Consider the following 26,682-nt stretch of genomic DNA (forward strand, 5'->3'; position numbering starts at 1 on the left):
AGAAATATAACATGCCTGAGACATGAACAAACCATTGGAATGAAGACAAACCTCAATACCTAAAAAATAAAGTACCAAGATCTTTAATTGGAAAGGATGACCGAAGGGTAGTAATAAAATCAATAATGAGAGAGGAGTTAGAGCCAATTACAACAATGCCATCAACATAGATTAAGACATAAATTGAATCTGACGTAGTAGAGAAAATAAACAAAGAGAAATCGAATCTTGAACCATGAAAACCGAGTGCTAACAGTTTATTACTTAGCTTTGAAAACTAAGCCCAAGGGGCTTGTTTCAAACCATAGATGGATTTTCGCAATTTATAAATATGAGTAGGAAACTCAGGATTTACAAACCCAGGTGGCTATTTCATGTAGACGTCATTCTCCAAGTCACCATGTAGGAAGACGTTCTGAATGTCAAGTTGACGCATAGACCACTTATTAGTCACAACAATGGAGACTAATAGGTGAATGGTAACTGGTTTTACAATGGGACTAAATGTCTCTGTATAATCAAGACCGACTTGTTGGTGGAAACCCTTGGCCACAAGGTGAGACTTACGACGCTCAAGGGTTCCATCAGCATGCCTCTTAGTCTTAAGTACCCATTTGGACCCTAAGACATTTAGATCGAACGCGAGAGGGACTAAATCCCACGTTTGATTTTGTTTAAGAGCATGAAATTCGGTGGCCATGGTAGCACGCCACTCTGAGAACTTGGAAGCTTCAGTGTAGGAGGAAGGTTCCTTAGGAATAGCAGAGGACTCAGAGGTAGTGAGAGAGAGGGAAGGTTTGGGAGGGGGGTTCTATGGATCGAAGAAGAGGACGATGTATGTTTGCTTTTGAACGGGTTACCATAGGGTGAGTTGTTGAAGGTCAAGGGAGATTTAGGTTATGAGTATAAAGGAAGATTCATTAGGATTTGTGTTGGGAGAAGAAGGCGATAAAGGAGATTGAGGAGAGGATGCAGAGGGAAGGTTCGGACTCGAAGTGAATATAGGTGGGTTAGAAGACATGGGCTCATTAATTGAGTGAGGGAAAGGACTAGACCTAATGGGAGACAGATCTGAAGAAGAAATACGGGGCTGAAAGGAATAGTGGACTGGGTCCAATGTAGTAGAGGGGCCAGACGCAGGAGCAAAATTGAAGCATGCCTCATTAAAGCGGACATCACGTGAGATGTATACTCAGCCCTTTGGAATATGTAGACAATTGTATCCTTTATGATCTGGGCTATAGCCTATGAAAACACACAGTTGAGTGCGAAGATCCATTTTGTGACGGTTAAATGGACGTAAATTGAGCCAACATGCAGAGCCAAAAATGCGCAAAAAGGAATAATTGAGTGAATGATGAAACAGAGCTTGAAAAGGTGAAATATTAATAATAATTGGTGTGGGCATACGATTGATAAGGAAAACAACAGTCTGAAAGGCCTCAGTCCAATATTTTTTGGGAACCAAAGCATGGGTTGAAAGGGAAAGTCCAATCTAAAAAATGTGACAATGGTGTCTCTCAATACTACCATTTTGAGCATGAGATATGGACAAGTGATACGGCAATAAATGCTGAATGATTTAAGTAAAGTAGGAAGGGGACGAAACTCGCCTCCCCAATTAGATTGAATAGAAATAACATTGGAAGAAAAAGTGTCACTTACGTGACGCAGGAAAGCCAAAAAAATAGTAGGGACATTAGACTTAGTGTGAAGTGGAAATAACCAAATATATTTAGTAAAATCATCTATAACTGAAAGATAAAAATGATAACTACCAGATGATAGCACAGAGGCTGGCCCCCAAACATCAAGAAATAAAAGTTCAAAAGGCTTCTGTGAACAGAAAGGAGAAGGAGGATGAGGAAGAGCATGAAACTTGGCTTCAGAGCAGGCAGAGCAAGGAGAAAAAGCTCTGCTAGCAATGACTGGAAGTTGAAAACAATGGATGGTGAAGGAGGTGGTACGTGGAAAAGGGTGACCTAGGTATGAATGTCATATCTATGGGATGTTCTTTCACCAATATTCAATAAAGGCCTGATGTGAGAGCAAAACAATAGAGGAAGAAGACGTGGCGGGAGAAGATGTCTTAACATCCGAGAGAAGAACATAGAGGCCATTCCTAACGGGTCCTTGAAGGAGTACCTCTTGAGTATGCAGATCCTTAAAAAAAAAAAACCCAAAGGAGTGAAACTCAAAATAGATAGAATTATCTAAACAAAATTAACACATATAATAAATTGCAAGTAATCAAAGGAACATGCAAAATTTTTCGGAGAAAAAATTTGCCAGAGGGTGTATGAAGTTGAGTAGTGCCAACATTTTGAATGGGAAGAGAGGTGCTATCTCCAACGTTGACTTGGTTAGTGACATGATAAGGAGCAGAATCCAAATTGAGATTGAAGAAGTTTACTGTGAAGTGGTTTGTTGCTGTCATGTCTGGGAACCAATTGTTGAGATGAGATGTTGAAGCTAGAATGGCTGTATAATGGGCAGTAAGAGAGGGTGGTGCTGGGAATTGGTCAGATTGATTAAAACGATGATAATATGATAAAGCTGTATGACTAGATCTTTTACAAACTTGGCATATGGGTCTGGTTTTGGGTTGGTTTGAAAAGAAGTTAGGACTTGAAAATGAACTACCATGGCCACTACCACAACCTTGCCGATAGCCATGACCATGACCTCGGTTAGATGGAGTGGAGGATGGTCTAGTGGTGGCAGTGTGTGCTGCAAGAGGGCTACTTAAGAGAAGGGATTGTGTCTGATGGGCTAGCCATGACTTGTGGTTTAGAAGATAACTATAAACTTGCGACGAGGACAAAGAATCTAGTCGAGTGGTGATAGAGGTGATGAGGGACTCATAGTTTGTACCCAGACCAACCAAGAGGTAAGTAATAAACTCAGAAGAAAAAAGTGGTTGTCTAGCAACACCAAGGGAAGCAACTAGCGATTTAGCTTTGTGGGAATACTTAATGATGGTTTCAGATCCTTTCTTTAGTATTGCCAACTAGTACTGGGTTTGCATAATATGTGTTGAGGTTTGGGCAAAGAACAAACTGCGTAAGGTGGTCCATACCTCACGTGAGGTGGTGCATTCAAGCACTTGGGTTAGAACTATGTCTATAAGGGAGGAATTAATGGCAAAAATAATCAACTGGTCTTGTAGAACCCATTTCATGTGCTCTGGTTGGTATTTCCGTCAATTGTAGGAGAGGGCATCAGGATTGAGCCTTTTATATATCCAAATAACTGATGGCCTTTAAGGAATGAGAGAATTTGAACTTTCCATAGTAAGTAGTTGTCAATGGTGAGCTTCAGGGTGATAAAATGGGTGGATGAGTTGATGATGGTGGGATTTACATTTGGTGTTGATTTTCTGGTTCCATGGTGTGCAACTAGGGAAGAAATAGATGTAAGTCCTTTTTATAGCTCTGGTACCATAAGGAAGCAAGCAAATATGATAGCACAATAAGTGTTTGTCGAAAGGCCTCAATCAATTACTTTTCATTTCAATTGTTTTCATTTCCATCACTTTTCTCACTCCATTTTTACAATGACTCACAGTATATATAGACCACAACAGGTGGCAACCCATTAATTCCAAATCACATGCTATCTAATAATATTTCGATTATGTAAAGTTCTTTTAGAGTCTTCTACTACAGTGCCCATTATGCTTTCTGTTATTCAGCATCCAATGCCACGGCTACACCTTTCTGTTTTGCTTGTAAGCTGATTTTTCTATAAACATCCTCTTAACTCTTGAGCATAATGTTTTGAGGTAGGGGAAATATGTGCCTTAATAATCCTTGTTTGGACAATAGGAATGGCCACAACATCGTGTAGAAAGAGCATTAAATTTTGGCGTGTCACGTGCATGCTTCAACACGATTGACCTATTATTTAAACAAAAATTTGATGAGTGTATTTTTGTGTATTCTTTATGCACTCTAACTAAAGCAGTTATTTTATATTAAAAAAATATTTGTTTGAACAAGGACGTGTTGATAAAACAACATACACGCGCGATTTCCCTACTCTTTTCTTGTACTACATCTCCTGGTCCTTGTTCTTCTACGTCTCGCCACTACTTTATCCCCCTCCCCACCTTGAGGATGTCAGCTAACTCAACCTACTTCGCCAGGTCTCCCTACTTTCTTCCCTTTTTATATTTGTACATTTATCTTTGCCTTACTTTTTATGTTATCTTTGTGGAGGGATAAAACACTAGACCCAGCCCACCTGGTTAGGAGCTAGGGGACACGAGGGGACAGGAGGTAGGGGCTATCAGAGGGGTCAGGAGGTAGGGGCTGATAGGAGGTATGAGAGGCTGTTAGAGGAGATGGGAAAAAGGGGAGCTGACACACACAAAGGGGTCCGGTCCCATCACTGCAGGCTGGCACACGCAACAATGAGATAGATAAAAAGCCTTCAACCAGATGACTAGGACACACTCTCGACCTTAACTTCTTCCCCTTCTTTTTCAACCCTGGAAAAAGAGCCTTCCAGAGGGATTTCTTCTCCAACAAATGGATCTCTGGCTCTTTTTGTATAATGAGATGCGAGAGACTGTAAATGACTGTAAAAAAATACATTATAGTGGAAACTCCCCTCTCCAAACCCCCGTGGACGTAGGCGACATGCTGAATCACGTAAATCTGTGTGTCCCTTACTCTTACTTTCTTTGCACTTATTTTTCATTCATCGCCATATATGTATGCATCGTCATCATGCAGCTGTACCGGAACACTGTCGGGGGACTCAAACAACACCGATCAAGGCCCTGTTGTGCGATTTTTACAGCATCAACAATGACACCATCTATGTGATCTGATTTCTTTTTTTTGCTAAAGGTGGGAGAAAGACGATTTCCCGACAAGCTGAATAATTGCTGGACGAACAGATAATGTCCTCTCAGATAAGTATTCTTAGCTTTTAAAATTTTTACATTTACGAAAAATGCTGTTGTAGAAAATGAGGCAGGTGAGGAACAAAGCTCTTCACCATTGCACCCAGTTCACTTTAATGCATTATGCAAAAAGTAAGTGCACGGTAAGGACTGGTCGTGCAAAAGTCACACTCTCTGGACACTAGTGAGCAAACACTGTGCACTTAAGTGCACAATAGCACACAAGTACTGCACCCCATGTGCACAGTTCCATGCATGTTCACCGTGCATGCATGCATGGTGCACGGCCTCAAGTGCGCCCAGAGCTCGTGGTGCCGTGCCGAAGGTCATCGCTCAGACCGCCGGCAGTTTCTGGCTCCACAGCCTAGCCGTGACATAACGGGAGAGGGTGCCGGAGTCCACACGCCGACATCGTCTGTAGAAGACGTTGCATCGCCGGCCGACCCTCCGTGTGGTGATAGCTCTGCTGGGATAGCCACATGCGCAGCCTCCCGTGTGGAGGAAAACACGAAAGCCCAGCCCCGCCAACTCCTGGTTAGGCTACCTGCAACCACCTGGTGTCTCGCCGGTGTAGTCTGCTACCCATAGGGTGGTTCCCAAGCACCCAAGTCGACCAGCAGCGGCCGTTGGCCGTGCAAGCCGTGCATGTTGGCGCATGTTGTGTGCATTGTGTTCTGTCGGCGACCACCACTTGGATCGCCAACACCTTTTGCCACCTAAGAGGTGGTGCCCCGACTGCCATGGCAAACACGGGGTGGCTCCCTCTCCCGCAACAAGCATGCACAATGACCCAGTAGTAGGGCTACCCTTGACTAGCTCCACCTCAACTCGGCGACCACCTCCCAGCAGCGAACATACCCTCCTCCTTTGCCACTCGCCTCGGTAGTCTAGCAACCGAGCTCCTCCTCCACAACTTGATGCCACCCCACAGCTCGAAAATCCTGCACCCAAGCACTCCCATCGGATCACCAACCTAGTGAGGCTCTTAACCCCACAGACCGAGCCCCCCACCGCTTGGACACCACTCGCTTAGCTCAGCATCACCTTGGTACCACTGCAAGACACCTCCTTAGCCCCGAAATTACTCCACGCGGGAAGCATGACTCTGGATTCCTCCACTCGGAAACACTGTTCAAATCATCTGCAGGGGAAAGTTGCCTGCATGGGAGCATGGCTTAGGTTAGTTCGGAAGGTTCAGCACAGGAAAGACCCTATTGGCACGAGATGCATCGCTTGGAAAATTCACCTGCTCGACATAGGACTCACAACTCGGGATTCATTCTACAGGACTTGGACATAACTCACATGACTCAGGAACTAAGCAACCGAGCTCCACCTCAGCAGAGTGGTGTCGGTCGACAGCACCTTGGAGCCACTTGACAGCTCACTAATGGCAAGGGATTTGGTAGCTCACTAGTAGGGACTCCCTTCAGTTCACAAACTCGACAAGGCCTTTATTACTTGGACAAAACACTCACCAACTCAGACCAAGCATGCATGGAGCTCAAATCGGCTCGGCAGCTTCCCGACTTGCACTGGACTTGGTACCTCATCCAATTTCCATGCACTGCTTTTTCACGCTGGATTCGACAACTCTTCACTTGCATAGCTTGGACGATGCCCCACATACACAGGATTCGGCATGACTCAGTTTGGACCAGTCACCTATGGTGCTTGGGCAAGACTCAAGCTCTCCCAGCAGGCTCATCCGGGCTCCCCCAGTAGGCTCACCCGGACTCTTCTGGGGGTTCACTCGAACTCTCCCAAAGGGCTCACCCAGGCTCTCCCAGCGGGCTCACTCAGACTTTCCCATCGGGCTCTCCCAGTGGAATCTTCTAGCAAGCTCACCCAGACTCAGCTAGTGGGCATGCTCCAGACCAATGGGCATGCACGAACTTTCCCTAGCGGACACATCCATACTTTACTCAGTGGGCACATATGGACTATTTTAGTTTAGCCTTAGTAGTGAAACATCTCTAACCTTCGTTGCGCTTTGATATAGTAATTCAGCATGGACAAGCGCTTCGTGCCACAAGCCCAATCCCTCGGCTGGCCACAATTCGTTGGCTAAGGGTCAGTGCCTCCCGAGCTCTGCTCCTTCACAACCATTCAGACACAAGCCCCTTGACTTGCCAACTTTCGTGCACCACAAGCCCAATCCCTCGGCTGGCCACGATGCATTGGTTAAGAGCCAAGGCCTCCCGAGCTTTGCCCCTTCATAGCTAGTCGGAACGAGCCACTTGATTGGCTGACCTTCGTGCAACAAATGGTCACGATGCATTGGCTAAGGGCCAAAGGCCAAAGCCTCTTGAGCTTTCTCCTTCTCAGCCAGTAGGACACAAGCCTCTTGACTTGCCGACCTTCGTGCACCACAAGCACAATCCCTTGGTTGGCCACGATGCATAGGCTAAGGGCCAAGGCTTCTTGAGCTTTGCCCTTTCATAGCTAATCAGACACGAGTCACTTGACTCGACAATCTTCGTGCAATGCATGGTCGCGATGCATTGACTAAGGGCCAAAGCCTCTCAAGGTTTCCCCTTCATAGCCAGTCGGACATAAGTCTCTTGACTTGCTGACCTTCGTGCACTACAAGCCCAGTCCCTTGGATGGCCGCGATGCATTGGCTAAAGGTTAGGGCCTCTCGAGCTCTGCCCCTTCATGCTACAAGCCGAGTCTCTAGACTCATCGTGATGCATAACCGCTGCCAGTGGGTTACCTTTGGGAATGAGCCTTTAGAGTTAACAGGCCTCTAAGCTCCACAACCGGCTAGTGCGGGTTACCTTTGGGAATGAGCTAATAGGCTTGGCAACTACCTAAAGTGGACCCAGGGGGTCGGTAGGCCCTCTGACCACTTTATGTGGGTTACTTCACACAAACTTCAACACTAACAAAAAATTGGAAACGAAGGCATCAAACAAACATACACTTTACAAATAAACATCCGAGCTTCGCGCTTGCACAGTACGTGGTTGAGCCGGTCTCCTGCCATATTTGAGCTCCGCGCTCACATCGTACGCTGTCAAATACTCTCCGCCTAAATTCACCCATGCAGGCATTTATTACTTAATACAAGCAGATTATTTTGTTTTCTTGTGGAGGGATAAAACACTTGGGCCCAAAGACCAAGCCCAGCCCACCTGGTCAGGAGCTAAGGGACAAGAAGGGACAAGAGGCGACAGGAGGTAGGGATTGTTCAGAGGTATGGGAGGTTGTCAGAGGACATGGGAAAAAGGAGAGCTGACACACGCAAAGGAGTTCGGTCCCATCAATGCAGGATGACACACACAACAAAAAGATAGATAAAAAGCCTTCGGCCAGATGATCAGGACACACTCCCGACTTCAACTTCTTCCTCTTCTTCTTCAACCTTGGAAAAGGAGTGCTCCAAAGGGATTTCTTCTCCAACAAATGGATCTCCGACTCTTTTTGTATAGTGAGATGTGAGCGACTGCGAGTGACTGTAAATAAGTATATTATAGTGGAAACTCCACTCCCTAAACTTCCGTAGACGTAGACGACATGCCGAATCACGTAAATTTATGTGTTTTTTACTCTTACTTTCTTTATACTTATTTTCCATTTATCGCCATGGATATATGCATCTCTATCGTACAACCGTACTAAAATACTACCAGAGTACCAAACAATACCAATCAAGACCCAGTCTACTCAGTAGATCGAAAATGATTATTTCTCTCCTTTTGGCGTGTTGTATGATTTTTACAGCATCAGGAATCTTCTTTGCTCTCTCTCGCTCTCTCTCCATTTATTTATGTGTGTGTATCTGCAGAAATCTCAGGGTCAAAATGGCATCCGATTCTCTTCCTCCGCCTGAAAACCGCATCGTTGTGCGTTCTTCTGTCTCATATATACATGTATCTTATATCTATAGATATAACTTAAACTGAAGCTTTACGTAAGCAGGTGGGATGTGGAATTGCGGTCGTTGATTACTTGGCGGCAGTGGCGGCGTATCCTCAGCCCGACGAAAAGATCAGAACCACGAGCTTGAAGGTTTTTATTTTTCCTTTTCTACTTATTTTTTCCCTTTGGCATATGTATATTTATATATTCGTCGTCCGTTATGACGCCGAAATATTGGATTTTTCCGGAATATATATAGTTTTCTGAACGCAGTTTTGAGATAATGTTTCTTTTCTCGACATCGATACTGAGGTCTCGCGAAATACTGATCTTGCAAGTACTTAAAACCCTTGCTTGAGTCAATTTTAATTATATGAATTTGGATCTCTTAGCTCAAGTTAGGTACTCTTTTCTCAAAGTTAGGTGTATTAGGATAAATTTCGGCCCTCTTATTAGGTTCATAGCATTATTTATACAATTTACGTATACCCATGCATTTTACAGACTATTGCATTCATAATATCAGACCTGGCAAATGATTGCTGCTTCTGCAACATTGAAGATATTATCATTATGTTTGGATGATTGATTTTTCAGGTTCAAGGGGGTGGAAACGCCGCAAATGCATTAACCTGTATGGCTCGTTTGGGCTTAAATCCAAGGCTAATTTCCAAGGTTTCAATTATCCCTAGCATGTTCTCTTGTTTTACGCATTAGTATCTCCTGTTAAACGTTTCAATTTTCCAAGGTTTCAATCTCATCAGACTGAATATTATTATAATTTATATTTTAATTTTTTACATGTTTGTAGTTTCAAATCACTAGGTTGCAGATGACACTCAAGGTAGGCATATTTTGGACGAGCTCGAAGCTGATGGTGTGGATACTTCCTTTTTCGTGGTAAGCTTCAGATGACAAACTATGATAAAAATGTGACTATATGGGATTATGTGGATATATATTCAACTGGTGATTGGCAAACTATTGGTTAATATTCTCTTCTGTTTAGTAACTGTAGATGCTCAAATTTCTCTTCATTTTAAGTATCAATCCATTGTTTCCATTACTCTATTACAAAAACTTGCAGCTATATTTCTTGAAGTTTCGAAGTTTTATGATATGATACCAATGGTTTTGTCTCTTGGTATCGCAATTATGGTTAACAACTTAACATGCATCTGTTTTCAACATAATAGATAACATGCATCTATTTTCGGTTTAATGCATGGGGCTTTAATGCTTTTATTGGTCATATCTCTTCCCACTCCCCGCGTTTGCTTGCTTAAATATCTTTTCAAAAAAGAAGTGAGAGGAGCATATGGAGTGGGGTTGTGGAAACATATAAGAAGAGGGTGAGAAGTGTTTTCTTGGCACACTAGACTTCACCTTGGTGAAGGAACTAGAATTAAATTCTGGTATGATACTTGGTGTGGCAATGGCGCTCTAAAAGATACATTTCCCTTATTGTTCCGGGTTACAAGTGATAAAGATGTTTCAGTTACGGAAGTCATGGAGAGATTGGGGGAGCAAATTCAGTGGAACATCCATTTTAGTAGGGATGCACAAGATTGGGAAGTTAGCAGTTTTGAAGCCTTCTATAGCCTTTTGTATTCCATAAACCCAAGCAATGCACATGATAGACTGTGGTGGATACTTGCAGCTAAAGGTTCCTTTTCGGTTAGCTCTTTCTATAAGTCCATCACTCAAGAGCCTTACACTCAGTTCCCATGGAGGAAGCTTTGGAGACATAAGGCGCCACCCAAAGCAGCGTTTTTTGTGTGGACTGCTGCATTGGGTAAGATTCTTACTACAGATAATTTGAGAAAACGTGGGTTGATCATCGTTGATTGGTGTTGCATGTGTACGAAGGGGGGTGAATCAGTGGACCATCTTCTACTACATTGTGAGTTAGCTAGAGGGTTATGGAATGAGGTTCTTGGAAGAGTAGAATTGGCTTGGGTTATGCCTGAGACAGTTGTGGCGTTTTTGGCCAGTTGGACAAACATGAGAGGTGTTTGACAGATTAAGGCTGTGTGGAAGATGATCCCTATATGCATCATGTGGTGTTTGTGGCAGGAGCGTAATGAAAGGACGTTCGAGGACAAAGAGAGAACGATGGAGGAATTGAAATTTTTATTTCTTAGAACTCTTTGTAATTGGGCCATGGCAGTAGACTTTAATGGCTTAGATTTTCATGATTTCCTTATCTCTTTGCTTATTCTTTGATTAATAGAATTTATTTACTTATAAAAAAAAAAAGAAAAATATCTTTATAATTTTTTGAGTTCAATTCCTTTTAAATCTTATTGATCATCAGTGCTAAGTGAACACTACCCAGACCAAATGAAAAATCTCAAGCAGCATGGACTTGGGGTTTAGCATGTCTGAAGTAAACTGCCTGTACTGGTGTTGATATTGAATTAAAAAAAAAAATCCTGCTGAAACTGCCAAGAATAAGTGGAGAAAAGATTGAGAACTTAATTCATTAGAGTTTGCATTAGGTTTGTAGACTCTCATCCTTCAGACTAGGGTTGAATATTATACGAACTACCCTAGTTTTGTCATTCACTATTCATGTTAATTTCTTGTTGGTATACTTCGAGAGTAAAGTGCAATATCTCAAGCAGGTAAATCCTTGAAAAGAAGTGACTAACTAATTTCCATTTCACTCGAATGTAGCCAATATCCTTGATTCTATATCTTTATGTCTATTACATTTTTCTTCTGGAATTTGACCATGACAAGTAACACTGTTCCACCATGTGATCTTACATAATTACTTAATCATCTTTTGACTCGATTTGTTTTATTTACAGGTTTCCAAGGAGGGTAATACACCATTTACCTATATTATTGTTGACAACCAAATGTGAGGGCCCTTGTCTATACTTTCTTTCTCTCTCAAAACGAAAACCCCCTTTTTCAAGATTAAAAATGCCATGGTGTTGGGAACTGTAAATCCTTTAAATCAGATGTAATGTGAATGTATTATATCAAATTTGCCAATATTCCTGACAAACTTTACCTAGGTTCAAGGATTTCCCTGAAACAAATTTCTCCTTCACAACATGACATAATGGATCTAATCTACTATCCTTAAATTCTTTAAATCGGATGTAATGTGAATGGATTATGTTAATTTTTCCATTATTCCTGCCTATATTTCTGAAAGAAAATTCTTGACAATGACAGATCAGAAAAAAAATGTTACGGATGTACTATATTTGAGAAATGTCCACTCTAATTCTTCTCTCTGTTTGATGCCTTTTGATGTATTCAAGCATTCCCAATTCGGGAAAACTTGACCTTCCAGTGACAAAGTATTAGTACATTTACTTTCCATGTGTAGTTTCCAGCTACGTCAAATAAGCCATTTTTATAAAGTATGATCTATTTTCCTCTTTATATTACATCATGAAACATGACTCTTGATCTTTGGGCAACTTAATAGCTACCCTGTTGAATCTTGGTAATGCCTAGAATGTCTGACTATTGTAGTTACAGGACAAGAATTTCCCTGGGCAGTGTTTTGACATCAAAATGAGTTTGATGTTATATAAAAGATATGGCTTCATTTGCTGAAATCCTATTTCATGATTTAGAATTTATGATTGAATAAATAAAACAAGTGAACATTACTGAGGCTGTTTTGGATATTTCATTGCCAGTTGATTACATTTGACTGATATTTTCAGGAAAACTCGTACTTGTATCCACACCCCAGGATATCCTCCGATGAAACCAGATGAACTTTCCCGAGCAAGTTTATTAACTGCATTAGATGGTGCGAGAATTGTCTATTCTGATGGAAGATTGCATGAAACTGCTTTAATTCTTGCACAAGAGGTAATATTCATTACGATATCCACCCATGAGACCGGATCACCCTAGGTACTTCACTCCTAGTCTTCAGGGTAACTGTGATTCTGCTGCTTGAGGTAGATAGAATTAAGAAAGATTATCCTCATGATAAAATACAAATTGAAGCAAGAAAATAATATTTTTTTCTTTGATCGTTGCATAGTTTTGAACTAAATGATAGTGCCCTTTTGTTGTTCCTCTCATTTTGTTATAGGCATCCATCAATCTCTCTGTGCTCTTCCTAACAAAATTCTGTGATTGATGAGTCATTCCTGAATGCTAAATTACAAAAATTACTTAGAGTCAGTCATATCACATTTTCCCCAAATCCTCCTCCAATATGTTTAAGTCTTCATCTATTTTTTGTCTGTGATTCTGTTAATTAGGTTGAATGCCCATTATCTGGCATCTTGAAATCTTCTCATTCTGGCTTTCCATCTTGGACAAAAGTCAGTAAAAAGTAATATTGAAGAATGGGGAAGTAACTAGTATATTCTTCCTTCAGGCAGTTCGCAAGAGGATACCCATCTTAATTGATGCAGAAAGGCTAAGGGAAAATCTCCTGAAATTAGCTGATTATGCCATATGCTCAGCAAAATTTCCACAGGCAAGTTGACTATTCTCCATGAATGAGTATGGGTAGTAGGCCATAATTGGCGAGTCTTCTCATGAGCAAATTACTTGGTTTGCATAGATGTTGATTTGTATGAGCATGGCGTGTCTAATTCATTATTTGTTTCTCAAACTAAAATATCCACTAAGTTTCTAGGCTTCCATTTTTTTGAGGAAAAAAGATATTTGATATATAGATTCTTTTGGCCATATACACATTTTATGTAGAAAGCAGCCCTGATCATGAATCTGTTTTTGGAATATGTACTTTATGCATCGTTGATGAATTTCTCATGCAATCTAATTTTATATATCTATTCATCTATCCATCACAGTTCAAATATTTTGCGTCGAAGTTTCATCTCGAAGTGATTATTATGATTTGATTATATTTGATCACATTTGTAAAAACATTTGGTCCTCATTTCAGTTTTAGAAATTGAAAGATTCTTGTGTCCCTAAGGTTTAACTGATTATAAAGGCTTGATATATCTGAAAAATGGGCAAACATTGATTTCTTGGGTGTGGCAGGCATGGACAGAGGCACCATCTGTTCCAAGTGCACTTGTTTCCATTCTTTTGAGATTGCCAAATATCAAGTTTGTGATTGTGACCTTGGGTGAAGAAGGATGCATAATGCTTGAGAGAAGCGACGATGGTAATGAATGAATCACCCATCTTTCTAGTGTCAATGATGAAAATGATGTGCAAGCTTTAGGGTCAGATACTTTCTTGGAATTGCAAAATTTTCTTTTGTTTGATATGCTTTAAGCACGTACAGGGTTTTCATTCTAACACTTATTTCTGGCAGAGGGTCTGCAGACAGAAGAAATTGACGTAGAAATCTTATTAGAATCATTAAAGCAGCAAAAGGACGAAAGTCTGGCCATCCCAACATGCATATCATCGGTAGTATACTTCCCAATGAACCTAAAAAATCTATCCTCTCTCTTTCTATAGAGGATTGGTTACTTTTGACCTTGTAATGGTTTTGCTGTAGTCTATTGTGGGAGAAAGGCACAGTTGAGTAGCATGAAATTCAGCAATTAATCTTGGTTGGTTTTGAGAAATTTTAGATAGTGTTAGTGAGAAATTCAAAGGCAATTCACCTTGGTACAGAACATGTTCCACATACATAAGTCATGTGGCACTTGCTATATTTCATGTGTCAATATGCAGTTGACGAAATTTCCCGTGTCACAGGATGCCTCTTTCTGTAACATGGTTATTAAAGATGATACAGCTTGATTGACTACTGATAGATAGATTCTCTCTTATTGTTTGAAGTCATACCATCTGAAATTGGCCATTACCTGGTGTTTGTCCCACTAAAGCAGGCCCTTGCAACGGAGATTGGTTATGGCCCTAACTTCCAAATTTTCAATAGCACTTTGCATGCAGTAACTGCTCTCAAGACTCTCCCCATTGCACATACAATGGTCCACCCTTAGTCATTACTGTTTAATTTGGCCTAATTACATCTTTACATATTTAAATAACCAAACAATTGACTTCTGAATTAGTATCTATTCTGTTCAGATTGACAACCTAAACAAATGCTTGAATTTACCCATCGCTGGAACTATATAATATATCAAATAATATCTAGTATGTTCCTGTGATACCCCATATGATATGAATAAGGGTAGATGGTAGATGAAATCCCACATTATTTGGGAAGGAAAAGTTTTTGCTCTTTATAAGTTTCCAACGGGGCTCCAATCGCATCATTGACTAGTTCTTTTGGAGTATAGGTCATGTGATTTGGACATTTCATTGGAGCGTTACAAATGGTATTAGAGCCTATCCCAACCAGAAATGTGGAACTTGAGCCTTGCCACCTACAATGGACAGGCCCAACGAGGACGTCGAGAATTTAAGGGGGGTAGATTGTGATACCCCATATGATATGGATAAGAGTAGGTAGTGTATGAGATCCCACATTGCTTGGAAAGGAGAAGTTCTTGCTCTTTATAAGGTTTTAATGGGGCTCCAATTACATCATTGATTAGTCATTTTGGAGTATAGGTCATGTGGTTTGGGCATTCCATTGGGGCGTTACAGTTCCAGATTGAAAGACACATGTTTTGGGGAACTGAGGATGGCATAGTTGTATATAATTCATGTATAGTTCTTATTTAATTACCCTGAAATTCTGATAATGTTGTAAATAGTTGCTTGTTAGTCATATAGAATCCCAGCAGCATAGAATTAACTGATGGCGTCCACATATGGTAAGGATTTACTCTTCTTTTTCGTTTTACTTGCACAGCCAGTGACAAGATTGAGAGCAAATGGCATAGCTACAGTATGTGGGAGGTTATTTCTTGGAACAGCTGAGAAGATACCGCCATCAGAACTTATTGATACAACTGGTGCTGGGGATGCATTTATTGGAGCTGTTGTTTATGGTGTGTGCAACCATTCAACCAAAATCTCTTTTTCTGTGGGCTCGATCTCTGTATCTCTATGCTTGTGTTTGCAAGTGCTTTGTAATTTTGCTTGTCGATTCTGATTCTGTAGCTTTCCAACGAAGGTATGCGCAGATCACTGTCTCTGAAGATCATATCATTTCATTTTCAATGCCCAAGTGATCATCAATACATGTTTTTCATCTGTAAAGTTGCTAATTCTGTTTTTAATCCTAACCAATCTATGACCTGATGTTTGAGAATAAACTATGCTAGCACTCGGATGAATAGAAGGCAACATCAGTTTGATCTAGTTAGGAGGTCAGGCAAGGCTGAGAGCAGGAGTCTGTTGATAGTTATGTTTATAAATGTAGAATCAATTGTATACGAGTGTGGATACATTCCTCCTGAATTGAATAAGTTGTCCACGTCTTGGGACTTTAGTGCATTTTGGCATTCAGGTTGATTCTGTTTTTTCTGACAATTCAGGCCTTTGCATCACCCTATTCAAATACCTGGTCCTGACTTTTGACTGGATAAACTTAAAGTTGACGCCTTGGCAAATTCTGTTTTTTTCCATCATCCTCTCTTAGGAACTTTATGCCCCTTGTTTTTTGGCAATTTTTTTCATGGCATCTCATTAACCAAGTTTGGTTATCGTCCTTGGCATGTATGTTACACAATTACGCTTCAAAATTCTTTTGCCAGTTGATCCATCACTTGCAAAGCTTCGGGGCTGCTGTCTTTTGTATAATTTTGATTGAGGGAAACATTGATGAGTTTCATAATTCTTCAATTACACCTTGTAGCTTTATGTTCCAACATGCAGCCAGAAACAATGTTGCCATTTGCTGCTCAAGTGGTAAGTAGACTTATTTCCAAGGGGCAAATGAACTGAAATCTAAAGCTATCATCAAGGAGAATTGTTTGACCTCTGTCATTCTGATGGCAGGCAGCAGCAAACTGTAGAGCTTTGGGAGCTCGAACTGGTCTTCCACTCCGCTCGGATCCACGCCTGGCATCGTTTTTACATCAGAGTTGTTGAAGTCCATGCCAAAGTGAGGGTCACATCTTCAGCAACGTAAACGAGTAGCATGGGATTCAACATGCAAGATGGACTTTTTATGTTTTATGTTTTATGTTTATTCATACACTTGTTTTTGGTTGTCTTTTTTTTAAAAAATAAATAAACATTTTGTTTATATTATTTCTGATTTTCTTTTATCTTTGATCATTTCACTATTTTAGTAAAAGGATGCCACACATGCTTAATTCCTTCAACAGCAATGTCATTGTTTAAAAGATGTGATCTTTTCGGCCATTGGAGCAAATGAAGCAATATTAGATCATCCTATCATTTTTTTAATATCAACTAATCCACACTTCTCAGTACAGCATCCCCTTCTCGGTTGATGACTTGATGGTCTCTCTACTTCTTTGCAAGAAAAGGATTTCTCCGATGTCAAACCAGAAGATGAACTTTCTCAGCTGCTCTAGTATAATTTTTCTTGTGTTTCGTTGTAGCAGGCGCACTCATGTACTAAGAGATGTGTTGGTTGAGTCGGATTTTAGTGTTGTGGTGGGTTGGTTTATCACAGGGACGTGTAAATATTGTTATGTGTGGGATTTTTAGAAAGAAGCACATACTATTATTTCTTCTCTGAACATGCATTTTAAACATGTGTTTAGAGAAGTTAATATGGTAGCGAATTTTTTAGCGAAACATGGGGCGAATGGTGTGACTTGGGATTTTGTTGGTGAAGAGTTTGGTCTGGTACGTACGGATAGATTAGATTTACCGATTTACCTTATGTTAGACGTTAGGAGTTTTTGGATGGTGGTTGCATTTTTTTTTTGGGTTAGATCTTATTGCTGTAATTATGGTGATTCCTCCGCCGAATAGGACTTTTTAATAAAATGTGGAGGTGCCATTCTCCTCTTAAAAAAAGAAAAAAAAAAAAAAAAAAAAAAGGCAGGCGTGCTATGCAGGTTCTCTGGTCATTGCCGTGGTGGTTGTAAATCCTCTATCCTTTGATTCCTTTTCTTTCCTTCTCTCCACCCAATTTTTCATTGTATGAGAGAATCAAATTCATGGAAATAAGGACTACTTGGTTTGCCTCCACTTACATCTTCTTCTTTTTTTAAATTTAATGGCAAGTGATCGATGTAATTTTAATCTTTGTGTATTAGTAACAACTGTAATAGCAACAACAAATTTCAATTTCCGACTCACATCCATCTCTCCCAGATTTTTTTTCCTCCTCTTTTGCACATGCAATGGCAATAACAACTAAAACCTTAACAATTAAGAAGAAGCAGTGCAACTGCGTACTAGTGAGAAGGATTGTATCCCAGCAAAAGGTTGAGACCTGCTGCATGGGTTACAAAATCAAAATCAAAAGCATATCCAAGCTGAGAACATTACAACCGTAAGTACCAAGTGTTTGTAATATGGTGTTCTTTATGACATAACTTGTTATGGTTGTCGATTTAGTTGAAATTGTAGGATAGGTGTTTGTAAAAATTACTCTTAAAATGTAAAGTACTAGGATGTCTTATTCTGGTTTGTAATTATATAATGTTAGTGGATGTTGTGTTACTCTCAAATGTGTAATTAATAGTTATATTTATCAAGTTTTCCTTTCGAGAATTCACTTCTAAACAATGCATATATGACTTTTTACATTCTTAGATCAGAAGCACTACTACACGACGTCGGTTTGATTTAAAATCTTGTGATCACTTAGCCATTGGATTTTAACATGAGGAGATATCCTGTTACTTTTGGAACAGGAGGCAAGCCGGATCTTGGAAATAAATAAAAAGAATATAGGATTTTTTTATTACAGGTTCTACATACATTTTGAAACATCTTATATAATTGGCTATATATATTTCTTCCTCTCCTACGTGCATGTAACTTTCTTTCCAATATATAATATGAACTACTAATAAATATCTTGTTTTTTTAGATTTATGAGTTATGTTGCACTTGGATATATTTGCTCGATAAGTGCTAATCTACAAATAGATTTTATAAAAATAAACTTACAAATTGATGCGGCTCGATATGACGATCTACTTTATAATAAGGAGTTTTACAATTTGACATACTGCATCAAGTCATATAAGTTTGTAAGTATGTTTTTGTAAGATTTTGAATTTCTCTATAAACAAAAAGAAGAAGAAAAAAAAAAGAAAAAAAAGAAAGAAAGAAGAAGCTATTCATCATGTTGTTAATCATGATTCTCTCATCATGCTTAGATCTTTCTAAGTGATTTCTAGTTCTCATCCTTGTCTCTATATGGGTTGTGTGAAAATGGAAAAACGCAGCCAGCATTGAGGAAGGATAGAGAAGTAATCAACACACAATCTTAAAAACCAATTGGGTTAATTTGGATATGGACCCAATTGTCTGTGAAGGTTTTATTGGATAAATGTCTATTCTACCAGGCTTCTGAATCATGGGTTGGATTTGGAACCAATTGCTCGAGTCCATTAGATTTAATAAGGAATCTGAACTGAGAATGGTCATGGATCAATTTGAAGTCTTACAGTTAAAAGGCTTTGCTGAGCTGAGTTATTTATATAAACAAAGTGAAACAAAGATTCACGATTACATGACAAGATTGCATTAAAAGTGGAATGGGTCGATGAAATCATGCATGAATTGATATGACTTGGATAGAGAGAAAGAAAGATTGACAGGCAACAATGACTTGGTGCACAATAAATGGACAATGACAAATACTTTGAAAATCAAACCTAAACTTGATTTTGATTATAATGCCAATGGCATTTAACACCGACTCTCTCCGCTGCACAATAAATCATGAATCGGGACTGATCAACTTGATCTTGAGTTTGGGGGCAAATTTTCTTTGTAACAAGCTGCTAACCATAAGGAATTCACATGGGAGTGGCCAATAGCTAGGTTTCTCTACCATACATATATAAGAATATTTTCTTCTCACTAGGGTTTGGACCATAAGGACCCCTTAGTGTAACTGGACCACCCTTTTATTCTTCAAAGCCAACACAACTGTAATCCCGCTATTCATCGATCAATCTCGGCCGTCCAGATGGCACCCGGTGGCTTGGTTCGTACACTTGGTAATGCTAGTCAAACTTTGGATTTGCTCGTATCTGGGGATAGATTTTGGCTGGAGTACAAACATGCTTGCATGATGATAGATGCTGATTTTAGGTGTCCATTTACTTTTGCAATATTACATGATGAATGATCGATATATAGTGGTCTCGATCGAGGGATGTTGATTATCACCAGCTGACAGCCATTTCATGAACAATATGTTTGGAGAATGGGAGTGGAGGGTTCACCTGATAGCCATTTCATGAACAGTATGTTTGGAGAATGGTTTCCAGGTCACTTCAACACCTCTTTCTCTGCTCCCCGTTAGAGCTAGCTAGACTGGACCAACATACGTACTCTCTAGGCCGTCATGATCTTCCACATGCATCATGCTGCATGCACCTCTTTGCCTGCCAATTTTGGTCCCGTTATTGAAGTTTCCAACAAGATATATATAGGAAAAAAATAGAAAAAAGACAAAGTAGAAAAAGAAAGAAAACGAAATCACTTCATGGAACAAACATACATATATATTATATTATATATATATATGTATGTATGCACGAGTGCTGAGGAATTATGTTGGCCAGTACAAGATCAAGAATAAAGGCCTTGATGATGATGGAATCGATCAGTGGCTCCTGGTGACTGGCTAGCTAGGGGATTTTTCCTATGATCCCAACAGATTATTACAAAGTTCTTCAATGCATGCCTCGTTTGGTTACGTAGTTTAGATGAGATGAGATGAGATGTTTTATTAAAAGTTAAATAAAATATTGTTATAATATAAATTTTGAATATTATTTTTATTTTAAAATTTTAAAAAAATTGAATTGTTTATTATATTTTACGTGAAAATTTAATAAAATTGTAATGATTATATAATATGAGATGAAATAAGATGATTTGATTTTATATAACCAAACCAGCCTAATTTTGGGCATGCATCAATATTGGGCCTATTTTAAATAAATAAATAACCTTTCATTCGAATATAACCAAAAAAAAAAAAGAAAAAAAGAAAAATATTGGTGGCCAGCCGACGCAATAGCTTTCATCATACTCTCAAATTTTCAATCATATAGCCATGCCCATGCATGCTACATTTATGTACCCTCTCATGTGGCCCACTGGCCGGGACGAATCCAAGTCAGTCATTTTCATACGTACCGGGCCACATCACGCGGTACAAACCGAACTCCGACTTTCCCCATATAGATAATCCCTTGACACATCCAATCATGTCCTTTGAATTATAATTATTATTATTGTTATTACTGTTTTGCGGCCACGATTGAAAGTAGGTACAAATTCATGTTATATATATTTATATATATGGGATAGTAATTTATAAATGTGAAGGGAATTAATGAGTCCGATCATTTTCTTTGATTAATCTTATAAAGTTACTTGAATCGTTTAATTTTTTTCTCATATAAAGTTATATATAAACTGTACGTATTTAAATGTTTTTTGAGTTATTCAGGTTTTAGAAGTGATTTTTTTTTTTTTTTAATTCTTGTATGAGAATATAAGAGAATTTAACATATAAATAATTTCTCATCCTTGTGTTTGTTTAGAATGGACGTAGAAAAAATTGAAGGATAAATATAAGCAGAAATTTTTTACTTAATTTAGAGAGAAATATAATGAGTATATATTTTGTATTGAATTTGAGACTTCATACAAGTTGCCATGGGTATATATAATAAATAAGGGTGTCAAATCGTATTAACAGGTTTTGCTTGTATCGTGTTAAGACATATATATTATACTATATGGGTCAACTCAAACACGACCTATTAAGCTTATTATGTCAAAATCCCAAATCCTTACACAACCTTTTAACATAACGGGTTGTGCCGCGTCAACTCGTTAGTGAATACTACAAAATAGGTTAACATAACCCGACCTGACCCGACCCGTTTCAACTCATTTATGTAAATGAGATGAATAGATTGGAAATTAACTTGTTTGACTAGATTAAGTTTAGTATAATTTTATATAAATATTAAAATTACATTATCTATAAAAAATATAAAACTAACTACAAGTCTAAAATTACAATTCAAATAATAAAAATATCAAAATTATTAAAATCCCAACAATTTTACTTTTAGGTATAAGGGTATAATTGTAATTTTAATTTTCTTGACGGGTCATAACGGGTTGACCCGTTATTAACCCGTAAGCAATTGTGTCTTAACGGATCAATCTATTTTGACCCGAACCCGTTAAGATTAAACTCAAACTCATTATTATCGTGTTGTGTTTGTGTTTAGTTAACAGGTTGTGTCACATATTGTCAACCCTAATAACAAGTCTGGCCAATAGCTAGAAGATTTCCAAAAGTGATTATATCCCCCAACCACAAATTTCATACAATATTTATAGGATAATTTGTTAATCATGTTCATGCACCGGTACTAGTCCACACACACACATATGCAGTCACAAGCAATGGTAGTTAATTTGCAGGGCAGGGAAGCATAATTCATGATTGGCAAAAAGATATAAGGGCTATGATAATAATACTTAATTAATTAATTAATATAATTAACAAGTACAACATAATCAGGTAGTTAGTCAAAAAAGTTAGATTAATATTAGCTATATGTGAGGTACGTGCGTTGTCTGCTCTATACACATGTTACTTTGTCACATTTTATTTTATTTTATTTTTTATTTTTAAATCGAATTTGACTATTTTTTCTCACTTTCAGTCTCTTCAAAGTCGTAATATTCCTAAATATTGTAGTTTAAATGGCTGCTCCATGTGGTCTCATCATGTGTAAGTACTTGGATATTCATATTAATTTGTTTGCTGATGAGGAAATAACGATCGAGGATATATATTCAAGTTAATTAATAATTTGTTGATGCATGGTGTAATTAATTAATATTCACAGGCAGCTAATCCTCAGACGTTCATGTTCTTGTTTCTTATGGAAAACCCTAATTAATTGGTCATGTTCTCAAAGATATTGTATTCCTAGTACTCAAAAAATATTCTTGTGATATTTAAATATTATATTTTTTCAGTTATTATAGTTTTAAAGTCACTTAATTAATTGGATTGTTCATTAATGGAAGATTGATACTTGAATATCAATCATGCATGCATGTCTTAATTAAAATTATTCTATTTTCAGGCCGGTGTGTAGAATATTATCTACATTTTAGTCAGATTTTATTTGTAATATTTAAATTTTAAAATTTATGTACCAAATCAAATTATGTTACGTAAGTAGTGTACGTATGATGTTGATGCCTTAGAATAACAGTACTCATGTCTTAAACAATGAGCATATATTAATTTATCTTATTCAAAATTTTAAATTTTGAGTGAATTAATTAGCAATGATCTTGAAATGCTTGCTCAATGCAGAGGTTCAAAAAGAAAATATACTCATACAAAAGTAAATAAGAGAAGTGTTACAATCACAAAGAGATCCTACAAAAATAAACTCACAAATTGATCACATGACTTCATATGATACGTTAGATCTATTTACAATAAAAATAGCTTTACGATCTAACATATCACATCAAACTACATCAGTTTGTGAGTTTACTTTTATGAAATCTCTTTGTGGTTAAAGTATTTTTCAATAAATAAATATACGAAGGCAGTTATATTATGTTTGCTTGAATATTTTATTGTGGAATACTTAATTTACGTGCTTATTGTTCTCTTTGTGAATCTTTTGGACATCATTCATTATACATTGGATCTTTCCTTTGATCTCTCTGATCAGTTTTATCGTCAAAATCATGTTCCATTAATATTAAGTGAAATAATATATAATGTTTCTGTTTTGATCTTAAATATTAATTATATATAAAGGGGGCTCACATGATGATCATGGCGGATTGCATATATACTGCATCTCATTACTTTTAATTAAAATATTTTAAGTTTGGACGGTTTTTGATGATCAGTTTAAGGGATCGATGCATGTGATCAGATCTTAGTTAATCTTACTTCATCCTCTAAATTAAGGTCGTTACCGGTATCATCAATATATAATGCATGCCTGCCATGTGAAACATTATATATATATATATATATATATATATTTATTGTAAATGATACAATATATAATGCATGTAGTTTTTTTTTTTTTCAGGAAAAAAAACATGGCCGGGGATCATAAAGGGCAGCAGAATTAATTATTATTAATTACTGCAATTACGATATGAGTCTCACGACTTATACAGCTAGCTAGCTAATTTGGAGGGATATTATAGAAGAAGTAGATGGAAATGGGGCAAATTGATCATAGGTCGATGGGACGTGGATTGTGCATGCATGCATGAATCCCACCTTCTTGCTATTGCTGCTGAAACACCCAGTACGTAGACGTTTTTGGAATTTCGAGAAAGCTTTCGGCCGCTTCTTAAAGAAAACCCTTTTTCTATAAATTAATTAATTAATTAAATGTAGGATTAATCTATGTGTAGTTTGCGAGGTTTTTGCCATAACCATGGAATTAATTAGCTAGCTAGCCAGAGGGCGGCACCTAGGTAGGATGAAGATAAAATTAATTAATTCATATAAAATATATAACATATATAGACCTTTATATGATCATCAGACACATGCATGCATGTAGTTATTTGATGAATTGGTCGTGCAGATCGAGGTGCAATGCCCCTAACATGGTATCTAGATCATGTCTAATTATAGGGATCGATCAGGTACCGTGCATGGCAGCTTCAAACTTCATTAATCGATCAAGATGTTTTACCGATATCCTGTTCCTCAACTCATCATGATATAATTAACATTAATTAATATTAATATTAATGCCGTTGGCGTTGGCGTTGGGATCAAGCTGTGTTTCAACAAATTGAGCAATGAATTAATTATGAAAATCACATGAAGAGATTAATATATTTAATAATGATCATGAGATCACCCGTACTCAAGCTGCCCCAAATATAAATAATTCCTTAGATATGAATATAAATTAATACATTAATGGACATTAATTCCCTTAACTCATTTTTTACCCCGCCCTTATTAATTAATGAAATAATCTCAGCTCCATGCTCAATACCATGTGATTAAAAAATAAATTATATATAAACATGCTCTTGATCTTAGTAATTAATATATAATAGCATGTCTCGACTAGTATTTAATTAGTGTATTAATCCAAAGTTTTGGGTGATTCTACTGTATTATAATTTTAGGGGAATTTTTTTCAAAATACTCTTAATCGACTAGTACTGCCATATATATTGTACTCGATATATATATATATATATATATATATATATATAATCGGTCTTGGTTAAAAAAATGAGTATATAAATGGAATTTGTGATCGATCAGGATATGCTGACCAAATGTATTTGTCGTGACTATATATGTGTATTTATATTGTCTTTTAATTGGGCATATTAATATAATTATATGCATACTGCATGTGACAAAAAGTCAGAAACCCTGAACAAGAATATTTGACCGTTATTATTTTGGTACGAATCATATATATACTTACTAAGATTTTTGCTTCTGATCATTATAGCCGATCAAATCCAAACTGCATGATGATCATATGCCGGAATTAAAAATATTCCTTCTATAATTGATTAATATACTTTTTCGGGCCGCCTGTAAATGATTAATATTATGGATATTTTTGCCGGTCTGTATCTTTCTAAGGTTCTTCTAATGAGCTTACATTATATTATATATATATATATATATATATATATATATATATATCACTTGTTGAGATATTCTTTGCGTTTAATTTAATTCCTGGTTTATCATTTTCAAAAGTTCTCAGCTAGCTGGCCAGCCGGGGTGCCGCATATATATATTAATTTTGATCCATCTTTCACTAATTAATTTGTCATTTATATTAGAGAAATTCTATTTACAGTCCTCAAGTGCCCTTTATTAAATGAGAAAAAATATCATTTTAAGATGGATAGTTTTGTAATTTTAAAAAATTTTAAAGATAAAATTGCTTAGACTTGTATTGTAGTCCCTAAATAGGAACTGTACCTAGCATTGCTCTTTATATTATATTGACAAATAAATAGATTAGGAGATCATTGAGATTCCTCTCTCTCTACCTCCATTTAGCATATTATATATTATTATCGCTCTTAGTAGCTAATAATAATTAGACCAAGTTCTCCAATATAATCTACCTCATGGCCGTTATTTGATATTTTCCTAGCTAGCTAGCTAGATCGATCAAAATATAATTTAGAAATGAAATTCACATATGTACACATGAAGATATTGCATACAACTAGAGCCACGCAGATAATTTGTGAGGGTAGGGTACGTAGGGTATATATACCAAAGTTTTAAATTTCGTACCGTACCGGCTGGTACGGTCGAAATTTTTCGTTTCGGCCGTCCGGCCGGTACAGGTACTATACCTATTCCGTACCGGCCAAAATACCGGCCGTACCGGTCGGTACCGGTCATAACGGCCTCAATTTCGGCCTGTACCGGCCGATATTTCGGCCTGTGTTTTTTTTTTTTTTTTTTTTCGTTTTTTCATTTTTTCAAACTACAAACTTATTTTTTAACCCTCAATTCAGACTAGACTATTTATAATTTATATATATGTATTTGTATATAATTTATTTATATATAGACTATTATTTTAGAATATAATTTTTATATATATTTATATATATAATTTATTTATAGATCGACTATCCCGAAACGTTATCCCGAAACGCTATCCCGAAACGATACCGGTACCGAAATATTTCGTTCCAGTGCCTTGACCGGTACGCTATCCGGTACGGTATTCAAAACATTGATATATACAACTTTATAATATTATTATATATTCTCCCATAGATTAGTAGTGTAGCTAGTTGTACGTACATTTTGTTAATAAATAAACAATAATAATTACGAGGGCTAGCTGCTTTATATTAAACAGTAC

The 26,682-nt window shown here is 37.6% G+C and overlaps 1 protein-coding gene across 1 annotated transcript; it reads left to right on the forward strand.

Moving 5' to 3' along the window:
* Window positions 1-8,595: 8,595 nt before the first annotated feature.
* LOC121253589 (sulfofructose kinase) lies at window positions 8,596-16,886 on the forward strand. Its single transcript, XM_041153585.1, has 12 exons — window positions 8,596-8,760; window positions 8,837-8,926; window positions 9,374-9,451; window positions 9,602-9,676; window positions 11,593-11,645; window positions 12,472-12,622; window positions 13,143-13,244; window positions 13,781-13,907; window positions 14,061-14,158; window positions 15,522-15,660; window positions 16,470-16,522; window positions 16,613-16,886. The coding sequence occupies exons 1-12, from the start codon at window positions 8,596-8,598 to the stop codon at window positions 16,703-16,705; spliced, it is 1,224 nt and encodes a 407-aa protein (XP_041009519.1). The 3' UTR covers window positions 16,706-16,886.
* The last annotated feature ends 9,796 nt before the right edge of the window (window positions 16,887-26,682 follow it).

The sequence above is a fragment of the Juglans microcarpa x Juglans regia genome, chromosome 2S (genome assembly GCF_004785595.1).
Source record: "Juglans microcarpa x Juglans regia isolate MS1-56 chromosome 2S, Jm3101_v1.0, whole genome shotgun sequence".
NCBI lineage: Eukaryota > Viridiplantae > Streptophyta > Magnoliopsida > Fagales > Juglandaceae > Juglans > Juglans microcarpa x Juglans regia.